Source organism: Microcaecilia unicolor, chromosome 1 (assembly GCF_901765095.1).
Source record: "Microcaecilia unicolor chromosome 1, aMicUni1.1, whole genome shotgun sequence".
Lineage (NCBI taxonomy): Eukaryota > Metazoa > Chordata > Amphibia > Gymnophiona > Siphonopidae > Microcaecilia > Microcaecilia unicolor.
The window spans coordinates 508317694-508337745 of NC_044031.1; the positions used below are offsets into that span (position 1 = coordinate 508317694).

General features: G+C 42.7%; 1 protein-coding gene across 1 annotated transcript in view; it reads left to right on the top strand.

The window, feature by feature from the left end:
• TRIM55 (tripartite motif containing 55) overlaps positions 1–20052 on the top strand; it is a 134422-nt gene that overhangs the window by 61105 nt on the left and 53265 nt on the right. Inside the window, 3 exon segments of the mRNA XM_030215139.1 lie at positions 2790–2812; positions 2931–3055; positions 10246–10451. Coding sequence (XP_030070999.1) covers positions 2790–2812; positions 2931–3055; positions 10246–10451 — 354 coding nt within the window.

Below are 20052 nucleotides of genomic sequence, written 5' to 3' on the forward strand. Positions count from 1 at the left end.
GTACACCAGAAAACAGACATACCCAAAACTAGCTTTAGAAAGCTACAGAGGAAAGCAGAGGCGACTAATACTTAACAAATAAAGGGGCCCTTTTACTAAGGCACATAGGTGCCTATCCAGCTCATTTTCAAACGAGAAGGCCGGCCATCTTCTGACACAAATCGGGAGATGGCCAGCCATCTCCCAAACCCGGCCAAATTAGTATAAATGAAAGCTGATTTTGGCCGGCTTCAACTGCTTTCCGTCGTGGAGCTGGCGAAAGTTCAAGGGGGCGTGTCGGCAGTGTACCGAGGGCAGGACAGGGGTGTGGTTAAGAGCTGGCCGGCTTTGGCCGATAATGGAAAAAAGAAGGCCGGCTCTGACGAGCACTTGGCCGGCTTTACTTGGTCCATTTATTTTTAGGACCAAGCCTCAAAAAAGTGCCCCAACTGACCAGATGACCACCGGAGGGAATCGGGGATCACCTCCCCTTAATACCACAGTGGTCACCAACCCCCTCCCACCCAAAAAAAATAAAATTAAAAATTATTTTTTTGCCAGCCTCTATGCCAACCTCAAATGTCATACCCAGCTCCATGACAGCAGTATGCAGGTCCCTGGAGCAGTTTTTAGTGGGTGCAGTGCACTTCAGGCAGGTGGACCCAGGCCCATCCCCCCCACCTGTTATACTTGTGGTGATAAATGTGAGCCCTCCAAAACCCACCCGAAACCCACTGTATCCACATGTAGGTGCCCCCCTTCACCCATAAGGGCTATGGTAATGGTGTACAGTTGTGGGGAGTGGGGTTCAGGGGGGGGGATTTGGGGAGCTCAGCACACAAGGTAAGGGAGGTATGCACTTGGGTGCAATTTTTCAAGTCCACTGCAGTGCCCCCTAGGGTGCCTGGTTGGTGTCCTGGCATGTGAGGGGGACCAGTGCACTACAAATGCTGGCTCCTCCCAGGACCAAATGCCTTGGATTTTGCCGGGTTTGAGATGGCCGGCATCATTTTTCATTATCGGCGAAAACCGATGCTGGCCATCTCAAACTCGGCCATCTCTGACATTTGGCTGGCCCCAACCGTATTATCGAAACGAAAGATGGCCGGCCATCTTTTTCAATAATACAGTTCGAGACCTCTCTTTGTGGCGCTGGCCATGTAGATGGCCGACGCCGTTCGATTATGCCCCTCCATGCGCATCCAAAGCACATCAAATTAGAACTACCGCTTGGCTACCGCATGCCCTGGGCAGTTTGACATGCATACCAAATGCATGGCAGAAAATAGTTTCTATTTTCTACCGCATAGCGCTAACTGGGTGATAATCAGCAGTGTACGTGCGCTGACGATTACAGCCCAGTTAACACGTGAGACCTTACTGCTAAATCAATGGGTGGTGGTAAGGTATCAGGCCCAAAATGGATGCACGCTCATTTCAATTTTACTGCATGCCCATTTTCATCCACAAAATAGGCCTTTTTTGCAGGCGCGCTGAAAAATGGACCTGTGTGCGTCCAATACACGCGCCTACACCAGCACAGGCCATTTTTCAGTGCGCCTTAGTAAAAGTTCCCCAAAAGCAGTAACTAACTGTTGTTGCTGAAAAGTTCACCAGGTGTAACACATATTAAAAGTCACAGTGAAAAGATGGGTCTTGAGTTTTTTTCTTAAAGGATTGAAAGGATTGCTCGACCCTCAAGTCCAGAGGTAAATAATTCTAGAGGCAAGGGGACAGGAAGAAAAAGGCAGAGGATCTCGTAGATATTTCTCTTGCTCTTTCTTTAGATCATTTGGCTCCTTTAAAGAATGTGTCCTTCATCTCAGAAGTTCTGTCCATGGTATCATCAGGTTCTCCATATGTTGAAGAGACAGTTGCGCTGGGCGAAACGTATTTGGCGCAAGCTTAAGACCATAGATTCCCTTACTCAATATGTCTCAATTAAAAAAAAATGTTGTCACAACTTGACAAAGCGAAGAGGGTTTATTTCTCTAGACAGATTAAGTTCTCTCCCAATCCTGCGAAGCATCCGATTTTGGACATTTTGCTAAATGCCCGATTCTATATATGGCACCTAAAATGAACGCGCCGTAGGCAATTACACCTAAGTGTATTCTAAGTACCGTGCGTAAATCTACAAGTGGTATTTAGGATACGCTTAGGCGTAGTTAATGTGACTAAATCTATGCGCGTCCATTTAGGCCAATGAAAAGTTGGCCCATATTTTATAACAATATGTGTAGATTTTGGAACGCCCATGAAACACGCATAGATTTTGGAAACACCCATTTCCATGCTCCTAAGCATGCCTCTTTTTGCTTGCTTGCGTTAGAATTTAGGCACAGTATATTACAGAATACACATGTGTAAATTCTAATTTTTGCCAATTAGTGCTCATTATTGCTTGTTAAGAGCTGTTAACAATGCTTAACAGCTTGTTAAAACAATTAATCTGTGTGCATAGTTATAGAACACGTGTAGATTTACACACGGAATCGAGTGTAACTCTAGACGCGCTGTATAGAATCCGAGGGTAAGCACTAACCAGCAATATTCTGTGGGAGATAGCCAGTTGTCTCCTGTTGAATATTACTGGATAGCTGGTTAATTGGCATTTAACCAGCCAGGAGCCGTTCCTGGCCAATTAAATGGTTTTAAATATTGGGCGGATAGATTTCCCCTTTAAAATCCAAAGGCTTTATTACCGTTTCCTCATACATTGGCAAAACTTTGATTCAAACTTTGACAAGGTTAATTGTATTATTTATGCAGCTATTGAGATGACCTTTTTTTTCTGTTTATTTTTACAGAATGTCAAAGATCTCTCACAAAAGTAAGTGCGCGTTCACTCGCGGATATTTGACATGCACAGCTCTTGTTCTAAAACAAAGTTCAATGTACAGCAAATTTTTTGGAACACTGAACACAACCACTGGTCTCTTTCTTTATAGAATTACAGATGCATCACAAGTATTTCAGATGGAAAAGCTTGAACCAGGTTATGAAAATATGAATCATTTTACAGTTGATCTCAATAGAGAAGAAAGAATATTAAGAGAAATCGACTTTTACAGAGGTATGTTCTCTCTTCTATCAAAATTGCTTTAAAAACAGAAAAGAAACCCCACATGACCATGTGAAATTTGCATAACAGTACTGTAGAAGGAGATGTACAAACATGTAACTACACTATTTTAGAGAACTAATCTAAAGCACAAACCAGGTCAGCACAAGTCCTATACATGGTTCTGTATATAAGTACATAACCATCGCCATGCTGGGACAGACCAAGGGTCCATCGAGCCCAGCACCCTGTCACCGACAGCGGCCAAAAGAACAAGCAATTTGTCCCGTCCATCCTAGAAATACTGTATTCCCTCGTCCATTCAATAACATTCTATGGCTTTTTTCTCCATGAAGCCGTCCAACCCTTTTTTGAAGTCCGCTAAGTTAACCCCCTTAACCACCTTTTCCGGCATCGAATTCCAGAGTTTAACTATGCGTTAAGTGAAGAAATATTTCCTCAGATTCGTTTTAAATTTACCACACTGCAGCTTCATCGCATGCCCCCTTGTCCTAGTATTTTTGGAAAGCGTAAACAGACGCTCCACATCAACCCGTTCCATTCCGCTCATTATCTTATAAACCTCAATCATATCTCCCCTCAGCCGCCTTTTCTCCAAGCTGAAGAGCCCCAGCCTCTTCAGCCTATCCTGATAGGGAAGCCGTCCCATCCCCTGTATCATCTTTGTCGCCCTTCTCTGCACCTTTTCCAATTCCACTGTGTCTTTTTTGAGGTGCGGTGACCAGAATTGAACACAACATTAATCTTAAAATGCATGCATCTGCTGCACTAGAACAGAACATTCAGTCAGAAAGTAAAGATACAAATATAGAGTCCATGTATTGTTTGATGAGGCACAGCCACAGTTGAGATTTGAATTGCATGTCAGCCCTTATAAGGACGATCACTGGAGTCATCAAGAAGTAACCTTTTGACAGCTCAGGGGTGTAAGGCACCATAAAAATTGAAATGGTGCACATAAATCATCCCTTTTCTCTCAGTGTGGATTCTGAGCCACTTAATAATATGCCCAGAATTTCATAATTTGCATAGACTTACCTGCGCATGCCACAAGGCCCTGAATTCTCAGTGCTTCAGGTGGCATATTCAGAGCCTGCCTCCCCTGGTTTGGGGTACAGGACTAGCCACTAGCCTATCAGTGCCTAGGATAATGCCTTGGCTCTAATTTAAAAAATAAAAACAAAAGGATCAGAGACAGTTTACAGATATATCACCTTTCAGCATCAGTAGTCCCTGTTCACTGTAGCTTACTCGCTCAGGGTCAGTTTCTTACCACTGGTCCAACAGCCTGTTTCACCAGTGTGTACTACTCCTTTTTGGAAAAAAGACACCTTTTTTTATTCCGTGTAACTGATACTCGTCCTGGCATAGAACATAAAGAACATAGGAATAGCCATATTAGCTTAGACCAATGGTCCATCTAGCCCAGTATTCTGTTGCTAAGAGTGGCCAATCCAGGTCACAAGTACCATGCAGAAACCCAAATAGTAGCAACATTTCATGCTACCAATCCAAAGGGAAGCAGTGGCTTCCTCATGTCTATCTCAATAGCAGACTATAGACATTTCCTCCAGAAACTTGTCTAAATCTTTTTTAAACCTGGTACATTAACCGCTGTTTCCACATTCTCTGGCAACAAGTTCCAGAGCTTAACTATTCGTTGAGTAAAAAACTATTTCCTCCTATTTGTTTTAAAAGTATTTCCATGTAACTTCCTCGAGTGTCCCCTAGTCTTTGTACTTTTTGAAAGAGTAAAAAATTAATTCACTTCTACTTATTCTATTTTTTATTTATTTTATTTATCATTTTACTTAATTACATTCACATTTATCACATAAATGTAAGGAAATACAGAAATTAATATAAAAAGGAAAACATTTTCTCTCAACAATATATATTTACATAATTGTCCACAATTGGAAGATCCAAGATCAGGAAAACAATCTTAAAGAAAATAAGAAAAACTCAAAATGGTTAATCTTACACTTCACATTTTCTGAGGGAGGAAGATTAATCGGTTATTGCAGCCGGTACAGTGATAACTGAAGGAAGTTGCTGCAGAGCATTCTTCATCTGTTTCCACAAACTCTTATAATTTCTTAGGTTCAAACAAATAAGTAATAAGGAAATAAAACACAAGGGAATCGCGCTAGGAAGGTCCCACCTAGGGCAATGATTCCTGGCTTAAAAGCCAAGCCTTCACATCTCCCAGTCTGCGATTCCCTTGATGTGTCAGGAAATATATGCATCTTTGAACCCAAAAAACTATCAACCATGTATCGGAAATACAATTTCAAAACATTGTTCCTATCTAAATCAAAGATGAAAGTCACTAATAATAGAACTATCTATAACTTCTGAATTTTCCAAAATGTCGTATAAACTTACATCTCTTTTCTCTGATAAAGAAGATTTTAAAGGAAATATAATTTTAGTCACCAATAGGTGGCTATAAGAAGGTATTAGCAAAGTATCAGAGAAATATTTCTTCAAGAATTCAGTAGCTGATATATAGGATATTATAGGTAAATTTATCATTCTCAAGTTTTTTTCCCTTAATTGGTTCTCCAGAAATTCCAATTTTTACAAGAAAGATAACTATTCTTCATTACCAAATTGTCTGATTTTCATAGAGAAGCCATTTCTGTAATCAAAGTCTCTATTTTTATATCTTGGACTTCCGCTTTGTTAGATAGGTATTAATATAAATTCTTTAACTCACATAGTGAAAAATTTTAAACATCTGAAGAAGAGAGTTATTCACATTCTGCTGCAGTTCCTATAGTACGTCCATTATGACATTATTGGCTTCACCAAGTCCAATTTCTCCACAGAAACCACTCCAGATATCTTCGGGGGGAAGAGCTCACTCTCCAATCCCCCAGTTGGTTTATTATCTGAGTGGATGCTGCGCCAGGACCTCCTCGGGTCATGTGAAAATCCTAACCCACTTCGGGCGTTTCCATTATTGACCTCTATAGCGAAGCAATACTGTTTCCGGGACTTGGAGGGGTCGTGCCAACAGGGGGACTCAAAGTCACTCCCTCTACACTGAGATTCGGCAATAAAGCCTTGCTGTTCCCCGAAGCAGGAACCGATATCCCCGACGTTATGACCCCCGAATCTCTCCAAAATAGACTGAGAAGTGGTGGGAACCCCAGCCATGTTCGAGGAGGACAACACCATGGCTTTGCCTTTTCTCTTCCCCATTCTCTGGGGAGCGCGCCTTCTTCTTCAGGCATTCTGGTGAAAAACGGGAACTCAACTAGCGTACGTCCTCCCTCAACGCCATCTTGGATCCTCCAGGTTGGGACACTCTTTGTCTGGTTTCTCCTCAGAGGCCTGTCTGATATGGGTAACCCTACAGCATAGCCCTCTGAGTCATTGAAACACGGAAGCCCCTCCACCACTTACAAGGTGGTGTCCCTTCGGAGGGGCACTTCTACTTATTCTACACCACTCAGGATTTTGTAGACCTCAATCACATCTCCCCTCAGCCATCTCTTTTTCAAGCTGAGGAGCTCAAAACTCTTTAGCCTTTCCTCATATGAGAGGAGTTCCATCCCTTTCATCATTTTGGTCGCACTTATTCGAACCTTTTCTAATTCTACTATATCCTTTTTGAGACACGGCAACCAGAATTGAACCCAATGTTTAAAGTGAGGTTGCACCATAGAGTGATATAGAGGCATTATAATATTCTTGGTCTTATTTATCATCCCTTTCCTAATAATTTCTAGCATCCCGTTTGCTTTTTTGGCTGCCTCCACATACTGAACATAAGATTTAAGCGTATTCCCTCAAATTCTATATAGTGCACTTAGATTTAGGCGCCAGAATCGGTGTGGATTCTATAATACCGCAAGTAACTTAATTGGCTTAACAAGCTAATGAGCACTGATAACAGCACTTAAGCAATAATGAGCATTAATTGGCACTGATTAGAATTTAGGTGCACAACTCACTAAGCGTATTCTGTAATGCTGTGCACTGAACTTCTAACATGCGGAGGCAAAAAGGGGTGTGGTTATGGGCAGGGAAATGGGCATTTCATGGGCATTCCAAAATTTAGGTGCCTAGTTATAGAATATGGTCCAGTGCACCTAATTGTACGCGCTGATATTTACACCAGGTTTTTGTTGGTGTAAATTGATGTGCGCAGATATCGGCACTGAAGTATCAACTAAGCATATTCTGTAATTGGCGCCTAAATCTAGGTGCTGATTATAGAATACGCTTTGTTTTTTAGGCGCCATTTATAGCATCTCCTCCATTGTCTACAATGACACCCAGATCTTTTTCTTGGGTGCTGACTCCCAAGGTGGACCCTAGCATCACGTAACTATGATTCAGATTATTCTTCCCAATGTGCATCACTTTGCATTTGTCCACATTAAATTTCATCTGCCATTTGAATGCCCAGTCTTCCAATTTCCTAAGTTCTTCCTGCAATTTTTCACAGTCTGCATGTGTCTTAACTTTGAATAGTTATGTGTCATCTGCAAATTTAATCACCTCACTTGTTTGAATTTCCAGATCATTTATACATATGTTAATTAGCACTGGTCCCAGTACTGATCTCTGCAGCACTCCACGATTCACCTTTTTCCATTGAGAAAAGTGGCCATTTAACCCTACCCTTTGTTTTCTGTCCAATAACCAATTCCTAATCCACAACAGAACATTGCCTCCTATCCCATGCCTCTTTCATTTTCTCAGGAGCCTCTCATGTGAAACTTTATCAAAGCTTTTTGAAAATCTAGATGCATACATCAACCGGCTCACCTTTATCTACATGTTTATTCATACCTAAACTGGTGAGGCAGGACTTCCCTTGGTTGAATCCATGCTGACTCCATTCCATTAAACCATGTTTATCTTTGTGTTTTGTAAAAACAGTACTTGATATGCAAGTTAGTTCCGAGACTCTTTCATAGACTTCTCTTCCTATGCAAATTAGCTTCCTCTCTTTTGAAACATTGGCACATCATCTGGGGGTTTCTTCCCATTGTGCTGGATACTGGGAACATCAGGTGATCAGGTAGTAGCTCCTTCTCTCTCCCAAAGGTCTCTGCAGTCCTAGTGTGATAACATAGGTATGATGAGAAGATCACAGTCTGTGATGTCATTCACTTGCAAATCATTCACACCAGATCTCCCTGCTGTGCTGGATACTGGTAAGGGCAGGTAATCAGGTGATACCACTGCTCCTTCTATCTCCCCTGGATGGTGGATTTTATACCATTACCATTTTGGCTTTTCTAGCATGAATTGACATTTGAGAGTCTCATGTCTCCTTCTTCCTCAATTAGGGACAGAACAAGAGAAGAGGAAGGAAGAAATGCTCTGACACCAATGGATGCTTATTGTTCATGGTTCATCCACCCCATCCATCTGTCTGCCTGCCTGCCCATCTATGCATACACATGCTAAAACTTAGAAACTACTATATAGACGACTGAAATCTGGCAGAGGGGGTTGAGATTAAGAACTCCATTTTTATAGGTTGTTTAGGTAGAAAAAAAGTCCCGAATTTGAATGTTCACAGTTTGCAGAACATACAGAACTTCGTCATGGGAGTTTTGCACATGTACTGTATATAAGTGTAAGAAGCAAATTTGCAACCTACGCATGTAAGTACCAGATTTCACAAAACTGGATGCTCAGGTGGAGCCAGTTCAGGAGAAAAGTTACAAAACTCTGTTGCAGTTCTGAAATGGTTTTAATTCTGAAGAGATTAGCAGAATTGCTCCCCCATCTCTCCTCTAAAGCCTAATTCCAAACAAGCTAACGTGTGTAAATATCATTAGCTAGGACATACACACTTCTGAAGTGGCTAAAGATGGCTAATTTAAAGATGTAAAGAGAGGTGACAAGACCTTTTTCAGATATATTGGAGAAAGGAGAAAAGATAGGAATGGAATTGCAAGACTGAAAGATAATGAGAATGGCTATGTGGAGAGTGATGAAGATAAAGCGAACATGCTAAACAATGACTTCTCTTCGGTGTTCACGGAAGAAAATCCTGGAGAAGGACTGCGGTCGGCTGCCGAGGGAAAATCTGGGAATGGAGTAGATACTGTGCCGTTTACGCCTCTAGCGCAGGGCCCTTTTTACAGCAGCTTAGTAAAAGGGCTCCTATGTTTTCATGAGTTCCATAAACCTGGAAATTCAAAGCCGGAGACTTGACATGGCCCAGCACTGAATTTCTGGAATAATGCTGGCAGTGGTTAGCAAAATGCTGATCGCCACTGGCTGAATATTCCACATGTTTTGGCTGAAGCTTTCGCAAGGCATCCCCCTTAATTTTTCTGCAGTGCATTTCCAGCCTGCTGTTCTTTCCCCTTGGAATATAATTAAGATAAGTACTACTCTTTGAAGTAATGTGAAAGTGGTAGTGCAAATGTTACGGCACCTGGTCAAAAGAAACCAGGCAAAAAAGTTCCAAACAAAAAAAGTTCCCGACATAAAAGTCCCTGACAAAATAGACTCCCGACAAAAGGGCCTGATGAAATAGATTTATTTTTGAATGGTACGAATTTGAAGGGTACAAAGAAGTGGAGAAGCCATAAATTACTGAGAAAGTCCACGGCTTGTCACTTGAAAGTCCTGGCACCTGCCTACGGCTTGACTTCACTATCCACACTTGGTATCTAGTGAGAATCATAAATCTGCTTGAAAACATAATCCAGCTTGATTAAGAGTCTATTTTGTCTTGGGTTGTTTTGTTATGGGGTTTTTTTGGGAGGGTTTTTTTTTTGTCATGTTCTGTTTTGGTTTTAGTCTGTTTTGTTGGGGGTTTTTTTGTCGTTTTTTTTGTATGGTCTGTTATGTTGGGGTGCCAAATGTTACAACATATGAGTTGATTAAGGGACTTTGATGCATATTTATTATACGTAAAAAATAAGAAACTTAGAAAAAAATAAAGAAACAAATATGACGGATTGATGAAGACACAAGGTGAAACACCTATTTCCATATATTCAAAGCCGTTGGCTTAAGTGAAAGGTCACTTCTGAAGATCCAATTTCTAAAACAATGAAATATTGTGTTTAGATGTAAGACAACAACAGTGGTTAATTAATATATTGAAGAATATCAGCTTAACTGTTGTCAGATTAGTATCTATTAATAGTGAGCCATTAGGAATTAGTACTTTTTTACATTTTTATAATAACTAGAGGAGGAAGATTACGAAGAGGAAGCAGCTGAAGGTGAAGAGTTAGACGACGTTCATACAGAATCATCGGGGGAAGGGGAAGAGGAAGAGGAGGTAGCTGAGAACCTATCGCAGCAGCCTCAAATAGACACAAATTCCAGCAGTCCGCTTGGCCGACTTTCAGCTGAAGTAGCCTCCATGCCAGCTCCTGCAGCTGGTTCTGTTCAGGTATTGTAAGTGCAAGGAGGCTTTTTAAACCCTCAAAGGTGTAAAAATGTTCTAAATACAGACACTAAGGGGTCCTTCTACTAAGGTGTGCTAACAGATTTAGCGTGCGTTAAATGATAAGATGCCAATAGGAATATAGCACAAACAAAAAATAAGGTGGAAAAGAACCAAGTCCAAGAGATCAGTCCAAACACCAGGATAAGATGCTCCAAGTACAACTTTTAAATTTGAATTTGTTCTAGTTGGGCACTACACGTATTTTTGACCAAAATATTCATACGCTCCACCGTCAATCGATATAAAGTTGAGCACTCATTGATTGACACCTGAGGAAGGCTCTCGTAGCCGAAACACGGACCGTGTAGGGTCCAAATAAAGTTGTACTTGGAGCATCTTATCCTGGTGTTTGGACTGATCTCTTGGACTTGGTTCTTTTCCACCCTATTTTTTGTTTTTGTTTCATTTTTGTGGGGAGTGTGAACCCCATTTGTCTTTTGACATAGGAATATAGCCCCAGATTCTATATAGCGTGCCTAGAGATCTGTGTCGATTCTATAATAATGCATGCAATTTAACAAGCTTAACAAGCTAATGAGTGCTGATAACAGCACTTAATCAGTAATGACCACTAATTGGCACTGATTAGAATTTAGGCACACAACTCACTATGTGTATTCTGTAGCGATGTGCACTGAACTTCTAATGCACGCAAAAAGGGGCATGGTTATAGGTGGGGAAATCGGTGTTTTGTTAACGTTCTGAAATTTAGGCCCCTAGTTATAGAATATGGCCCAGTGTGCTTAAATCTACGTGCTGAGATTTATGCCATGTTTTCATTGGTGTAAATGGATGTGTGTAGATTTAGACGCTGAAATATCAACTAAGCGTGTTTTATGTAGGTGCGATTATAGAATACGCTTAGTGATTTTTTTTTAGGCGCCATATATAGAACCTCCCCCATAATGGGCTTCTTATCATTTATCGCAAGCTACTCATTAGTATACACTATATCCAATAATGCACATTAGTAAAAGAACCCCTAGGTAAGAAATCCATTTATTCTGTCCTGTTGGAAAGCAAAACATCTGTCAGTAAATCAAGAAGCAACTTTAAAATATTCTACACAGATGGTCTACTGTTAAATCTGTCATTTAGGGGGTCATGATCACATGTAAACACATCCATTTAAAACAATCTTTTAATAATACATGTTTAGCCTCAGAACCCTGCCATGAATACAGTACCAGAATCCTTAACCGATAAAATGTAATGCTTGAACTGTTTTAAATATGAAATTGGGAATGACTGTGCTCTTCCTTACTGACCTAGTCCAGAATTTAGAATGGAAAGTAGGTAATATCAAAAATGTCTGTACCTGGGTTGATTTTCAGGCCCCTTTGTGCTTTTTTTCATAGGATACCACTCTGTATTCTTTGTGATTCTTCGGACAGCCTTTCCCACTGGCAGTCATGCAACTGTCAAGGCTAATATGACAACAGTGAAGAAAGCAGTCAGCCAAACCATCTGACACTGTGCTTTTGCACCCCAACTGGCGGGGCCACCCCACTATTATCCTATAAATCCATTACATAAAAAAACCCCAAAAACTAACATGGGCAACAAAAAAAATAAGATGATAATAATTTGCTTTTTAATTAGTGTAATTTTTGCTGTTGGCCAGTGTTATGTATGTTTCATACTTTACATCTGAAGCTGAATTTTAAAATTTTGTTTGGGGGAGGAGAGAGGACAGAGATGAAGAGAAGAAAGTTTGAGGTGTGAGGTACAGGGTGGTAAATACTAGTGAACATGTTTCTTGGATCCCTCGGGCAGTTCCATATGCTATCCCTATTCCATCATCTAGTTGTTTACAGGGGCACTTTCTGGAGCAGTGGAACCATTAATCAACCTTGTTCCTAGGTTCTTTCCTGACTGGGGGGTGGGGTAGGGGAGAAATGTTTTACGAGGCGCTTAGGTTGATGGAAAAAAATCCTCTTGCAAGACCCCAGTGGGGGAAAAATATCACGTTACACACTAATTAGAGGTTGCTCCAAAAGCAAAACCAGTTTGCAGGGGTGCCCGATGCAGATGAATAATCTGGAAGACAGTACATTTAATTCTGCAGGAATCCAGGAATTCACAAAGGTGGGGAGGGGGGGGGGACAGAGGCGGCGGTGGGCCCCTTAACATTATTTGCCCCAGGCCCGGCTTTGTTTCTCACCGGTCCTGGTTGGCAGTTTTAAGCCACTTACAGCCACAGGCTAAATTAAGCCTAGATATTCAATGCTGTCCAGGCTCAGGCATTCAATGTCTGGGTCACTGAGGTCACCTGGAAGTTAACTGGCCACCGGTCAATATTCAGTAATCTCTGTCCTGACAGTTTAAGTAACTGCCGACTGAACTGTTGATCTTTACTGTTAAGACTGTGCTCTTGTTTAATCATCTAGCATGTTAAGCCCTTTCTGTGTGCAAAGCTGAAAGTCTACCCCTGATGTAGGCAACTGCCAAAATGTGGCCACATTGGGTCTATTATTGACCAATAAACACTATTTTGCTTCACTTTTTTCAGTGTGTTTCTACTTCTTGACTGCCCTGGTATTTTTTGTCTTTCCTTTTGTTCACTAACTTTATGTGCTTACTTAACTGGGTAATGGAGTGAATATCAACACTCCGCCAAGCTCCACCCACAGACCACCCCAGCACTAACTGGACAGTGCTAGTCAGAGTCCATATACAGTGGCACCTGCCTGCTCAGTGGCTGGTAAGGTTGCCAACTTTTTGCCAAAGAAAAACCCGACACCTGCCCTGCCTCATGCTCTGCCTGTGCCCTTCTCTTGTCCCACCCTCAAGACATACCCTAAGTCCCTTGCTATGCCTACTGTTGTACCCTTCTCCTGACCCTCTACAACCAACTGTCCACACTAGGGTTAGCATCTCAAAAGAAAAAAACTGCCACATATACATACGTTCTACGATGCAACGTTAAGAACAGCAGCATATCAAGCATTTGTAAATAAATATTCCACAAACTTTATATAATAGAAACAGATTTCTAGTAACCAAACTGTACAACCCTCCCCAAACAAACAAACAAACAAAAAAAACCCCCACACACATTCTGGCCTTATATATTTTAGAAAATCTGTCATAATAAAGCACCACTAATGTCCAGGGCGGGGCAGGAGAGGAGCCTAATGGTTAGAGCAGCAGACTGGGAATCCGAGGGCTCAAGTTTATAATCCCACCTTAGCCCCTTCTGGCCTTAAGCAAGCCACTTAACTGTCCATTACTTTGAAATGGCCAGGGGTGGCACTTGCAACCTCACCCCATTCAGGGCCTGCCCTCAACCATCATATTTACAGTGGCCCCATAAGCACTTTACAGCTTGCTCCTTGTGGGCAGCAGGGTCTTGAAAGAGAGAACATCCAGGACTCAAATAATAATTAACAGCCCTACCTACAAAGATGCAGCACCCTAGAATACTAATACACTTTCTCCTGAAAATACAGAACATGTCAGACTGCTACAGACCCCTACATGGAAAATAAACACTAGCAGACTACCACACCTTCGTCACATGCATAAAACACAGACAGACCCTCTACAAATATGAAACAAGGGACCACACATCAGTAATAGAGATATGAAGACATAAAGACTGAATTGGAAACCTCAAAAAGTCAGGTGTTCAATGTACAGCAATACTAGAGAAACAGAAACTGAAATGCAAGATATCAAAGAAGCACATTTGCCAAAATTGACATTCCAATTAATACATTCAGAATAAATATTGTTTGTTTGGGTTTTTTTTTTCTCTGTTGTCTGAGAATTTTATTTTTCCATTTGCTTTGGTCCCAGTGTCTCTATTCTGCTTTTCTCTTGTCAGGGTCTCCTGTCCATTTCACATTTCATCTCTCTCCATGCCCACCATTCATCTTCCCTCTATGCCCCTAATGAATCCTGTCCAGCATCTTCCTTCTATGTCCCTGTCTCTATCCTTCCCCAATGTTCACAAGCTGCCCTCTCAGTGTCCCTCTCCCTCGCTCTGCATCCAGCATTGTCTCTTTGTAGCCTTGTCCCTATTCTCCCTTCATGCCGAACATCTTTTCTTTGTCCCTGACCCTGCCCCATCCCTTGTCCAGTTCCCTCTCTCTTTCCCTTACTACTACTACTACTACTTATCATTTCTATAGCAATACTAGATGTACGCAGCACTGTACACTTGAACATGAAGAGACAGTCCCTGCTCAAAAGAGCTTATAACCTAATCAGGACAGACAAACAGGACAAATAAGGGATAAGGGAATTATTAAGGTGGGAATGATAAAACATACATGGGTACTGTACAAGTGAATAGGGGTTAGGAGTTAAAAACAGCATCAACATAGGGCCAACATCTCTCTTTCTCTCTCCCCTGCCTCCCCCTCCCCCAGTTTGGCATCTCTGATTTCCTGGTCTTCTCTCTCTCTCTCAGATGAGACGGGGAGGATGAGGGTGTTATCTATCTCAGTTGATAACACCCTCATCCTCCCCGTCTCATCTGCCCGCAACCTCGGAGTCATCTTTGACTCCTCCCTCTCCTTCTCTGCGCATATCCAGCAGATAGCCAAGACCTGTCGCTTCTTCCTCTTTAACATCAGCAAAATTCGCCCTTTCCTCTCTGAACACACCACCCGAACTCTCGTCCACACTCTCATTACCTCTCGCCTTGACTACTGCAACTTACTCCTCACCGGCTTCCCACTTAGCCATCTATCCCCCCTTTAATCTGTTCAGAACTCTGCTGCACGTCTTATATTCCGCCAGAACCGATATACTCATATCACCCCTCTCCTCAGTTCACTTCACTTCACTGGCTTCCTATCAGATACCACATTCAATTCAAGCTTCTCCTTCTTACCTACAAATGCACCCAGTCTGCCGCCCCTCACTATCTTTCTACCCTCATCTCCCCTTACGTTCCCACCCGAAACCTCCGTTCACAGGACAAATTCCTCCTCTCAGTACCCTTCTCCACCACCGCCAACTCCAGGCTCCACTCATCTGCCTCGCCTCACCCTATGCTTGGAACAACCTTCCTGAGCCCTTACGCCAAGCCCCCTCCCTGCCCATCTTCAAGTCTTTGCTTAAAGCCCACCTCTTCAATGCTGCGTTCGGCACCTAACTCTTACCGTTCAGTAAATCCAGACTGCCCCAATTTAACTGCCCCTATCGGACTGACTGTTCACTTGTCTTTTAGATTGTAAGCTCCTTGAGCAGGGACTGTCCCTCTATGTTAAATTGTACAGCGCTGCGTAACCCTAGTAGCGCTTTAGAAATGTTAAGTAGTAGTAGTAGTAGTAGTCTCTCTCTCTCTCTCTCTCTCCTCCCCCTTCCTGGAGTCCAGCACCTATCCCCCTTTTTTCTTCCTTCCCAATCTGGTCCAGCATCTTCACTCCTTACTCTCACACTCCCCCCTAGTCTGGCATCTCTGTCTCTCCTCCTTCCCTCCTGCAGGTCTGGCATTTCTTTTTCTGCCCCCCCCCCCCCCCAATGGGTCTGGGTTTTCTCTGTCTTTCCCCTTCCACATCTGGTTTCTTCCCCCTTTTCCCCTTTCACATGTCTGGTTTCTTCCCCCCACAATGTGTGGTATATCTCCCTCCCTCCCCCTATATCTGTGTGGCATCTCTCTTTCTTCCCCCCCCCCCCCCCCAACATCTGCCATCTCTCTCTCCCTTTATGTCTGATACCCTTCCCTCCTACTTACAGCCCTCCAAAAGCAATGAGTCACCTGCATCCAAGAAGATACACTATTTCCTGCTGCCCATGGCTTCTCTCATGCAAAGTGATGCATGTAGGAAAGAGGAACCCAAACTATAGCTACGTGATAAAAGATTCCATACTAGGAGTCACCGCCCAGGAAAAAGACCTAGGTGTCATTGTTGATGATACATTGATGCCTTCTGGTCAGTATGCGGCTGCGACTAAGAAAGCAAATAGAATGTTAGAAACTATTAGGAAAGGAATGAAAAACAAAAGTGAGAAAATTATAATGCCCTTATATTGTTCCATGGTGTGACCGCACCTTGAATACTGTGTACAATTTTGGTCACCGCATCTCAAAAAAGATATAGAGGGCCATAATCGAACGGAAACGCCTCTCTCCATGGGCGTTTATCTCCGAGAACGGGTCCGTGAAGGGGCGGGCCGAACCGAATTTTCGAAAAAATGGACGTTTTTGAGCTGGGCGTTTGTTTTTTTTTTTTTTGCGAAAATGGAAACTAAAAACGCCCAGCTCAAAAACGTCCTAATCCAAGCCATTTGGTCATGGGAGGGGCCACGATTCGTAGTACACTCGCCCCCCCTGATATGCCAGGACACCAACTGGGCACCCTAGGTCAGTGCGGTGGACTTCAGAAAAAGCTCCCACATGCATAGCTCCCTTACCACGGGTGCTGAGCTCCCAACCCCCTCCCCCAAAACCCACTACCCACAAATGTACAACACTACCATAGCTCTTAGGGGTGAAGGTGGCACCTACATGTGGGTACAGTGGGTTTTGGAGGCCTCCCATTTACCAGCACAAGTGTTACAGGTGGGGGGATGGGCCTGGGGCCACCTGGCTGAAGTGCACTGCGGTACCCACTAAAAGTGCTCCAGGGACCTGCATACACGCAGGCCTCTAGGACTGGTTGCTGCTATAAAACATTGGCACACCAGTTGACACCTGAAGACTAATCTCTCCGAAAACGTCCTTTATTGGAATAATCGCCTTTACTCAGAGTTAACTGCAGATCAGAGGTTGTGCCCCACTGGCAACGAGTCTCCCTGGTACTGAGATGAGCAGTAGGTCAGAGCTGGCAGAATGCTGTACAATGCCCTCTTTCAGCCACATTCAAGGGAAGAACTAAGTTGTCTAACGTGGCTAACACAGGAAAGGGAACTAAAACTGGCTTACAAAAATGGCCACTACCGCATGGACTACAACAGGAAACACAACAGGGCACACTCTGACCCAGTAGGCAGGGAGAAAAGCACCATGGGAGAAGAGCCTACCAACTACCAACATCGTGAGACTGTAACACAAGCTAATGAAATCACGGAGCCCAATACCCTACACCCAACACAATGCAATGCTGATGTGACCCTGTACTGCACCCGAGAGCCACATCTGACCCAGGGAAAGGCTGTGACAGGATAGAACACATTCTGCTACCATGGAGGTGGGTACGGCATTTGAGGCTGGCATACAGGCTGGAAAAAAAGTTTGTAAAGTGGGTTTTTTTTTGGTGGGAGGGGGTTAGTGACCACTGGGAGAGTCCGGGGAGGTCATCCCCGATTCCCTCCAGTGGTCATCTGGGCAGTTGGAGCACTTTTTTGGGACTTGTTCGTGAAAAAAAAGGGTCCAAAAAAAAGTGACCCAAAATCGCGGTAAAAACGCCTTTTTTTTCGATTATCAGCTAAAGACGCCCATCTCTCCTCGGCTGATATCCACACCCCAGTTCCACCTCCACCACGCCTCCGACACGCCCCGTCAACTTTATTCATTCCCGCGACGGAGTGCAGTTGGAAACGCCCAAAATCGGCTTTCGATTATACCGATTTGGGCACCTTTGCGAGACAAATTTAGGTCGCACTATAGGCGTTTTTCTCTTTCGAAAATAAGCTGGATAGTGGAAATAGAAGAGGTACAGAGAAGGGCGACAAAAATGATAAAGGGGATTGGTTGACTTTCCTATGAGGAAAGGCTAAAGCTTTAGGGATCTTCAGCTTGGAGAAGAGACGGCTGAGGGCAGATATGATAGAGGTCTATATAATACTGAGTTGAATGGGACAGTAGATGTGAATCACTTGTTTACTCTTTCTAAAAATACAAGGACTAGGGGACACGCAATGAAGCTACAAAGTAGTAAATTTAAAATAAGTTGGCGAAAATGTTTCTTCACTCAAAGTGTAATTAAACTCTGGAATTCATTGCCAGAGAATGTGATAAAAGCAGTTAACTTAGTAGGGTTTAAAAAAGGTTAGGATAATTTCCTAAATGAAAAGTCCACAAACTATTATTAAGATGACTTGGGAAAATTCACTGCGTATTTCTAGGATAAGCAGCATAAAATCTGTTTTAGTTTTTGGGGAGCTTGCCAGGAACTTGTGACCTGGATTGACCACAGTTGGAAACAGGATACTGGACTTGATGGAACTTCGGTCTTTCCCAGTATGGCAACACTTCTGTTCTTATGCCCAATCTTGCAGTTGAAAGGAAAAGGAAAAATCCCCCATTCTCTTTATAGTGATGATAGCACCAGCTCTGTTGCCTAGCTTCCAGAAACAGGGTCTCTTCTGCCTTCCTTCCTTCAAGAAGTCTAGGAGGGAGAAGGGACACATGTTTTTATAAATCTTACCATCAAAGCATTATGATACAATTGTTGATAGGGTGACACAGCAGTGAAATCTTGTCATGGAAGGCACAGCTGGTATGCCTATGGAAAATGTAAAAGCGGATATGGTGACTGCTGTCTAAAAAAAATACAATTCCAGGCATTTGTTTCACTGATTTATACAACAGCTCTATATTTTCATTATGAATGAATTATAGAAATATTCAGAATTAATTAAGAATAAGATTCTTCATACACATTGACTCAGAATTTGGTGACAGCCCCTTTTGCAGCAATAACAATCATGAGTTGTTTAGAATAAATGTCTACCAACTTTGCAAAGCAGGATGATGTCGTTTTTTTCCCCATTCTTCTTGGCAGAATAGCTCAGGCTCTTTCAAGTTGGCTTGGAATTATCTGTGACCTCAAGTCTGGCCACAAAAATTTTTTTCAGTTCAAAATTTTTTTATTGAACTTTAATACATTACAAAATGGAAAAAGAAAGTTTAATTACACTGGAAATAGTGAAGTTACTACTACTCAGTGCGTTCTTTCTAGCAAAAAAGGTGCCGGTACTCAAATGCTAGGCCAACCTTCAGGGGTGGGATGACCACTGAGGGACCCACCCCACAACAGCCAGGCCCCCTGCAACCAGTCACAGAATCTATGAAAGGGCAGAATTGGTGTGTAGAGCCTGAGCTCTTTCATTAAAACTTGTGTTCCATGGGTCAATTTTAGCAGACAATGGAAAAGGTGCTGGTACTCAGTACCCCCAAGTACCCCCTCAAAAAAAGCCCTGCTACTACTACTCATTTATCAAGAAGAAATTCAACAGAGTAGGTATATGAATTTATCCCTTCTGTTCCCAAGTTTGTGGGGTTGTTTTGTGTGTGTGTGTGCCCGTGTGCCTATTCTTATGTAGCCTTTTTCTGTTTTAGATGTCTAGCCAATGGGAGCAGACTGCCTGCAGATTTTGGCAGCATTTTGTTGCAGTTGTTTTTTAAGCAAACTTAGAAATCCTAGGTTGCCCTTTTGATGAACTTTTGTTTCCTGCACCTACTTCAATACTCAGATCTTCTGGCACCAGAACCTTCCTGAGATTTGGGGAAGTCATTGGAAGGGGATGGGAGTAAGGAGGGGTTTGATTTTTGGAGGATGTTCCTGTTGGTAGCAGTTGAAGTCCTCCCCAAATAATTTAAGCTCCTGTTTTGCCCGCCAAAATTGTTTCTAGTCATCTCCCGCCA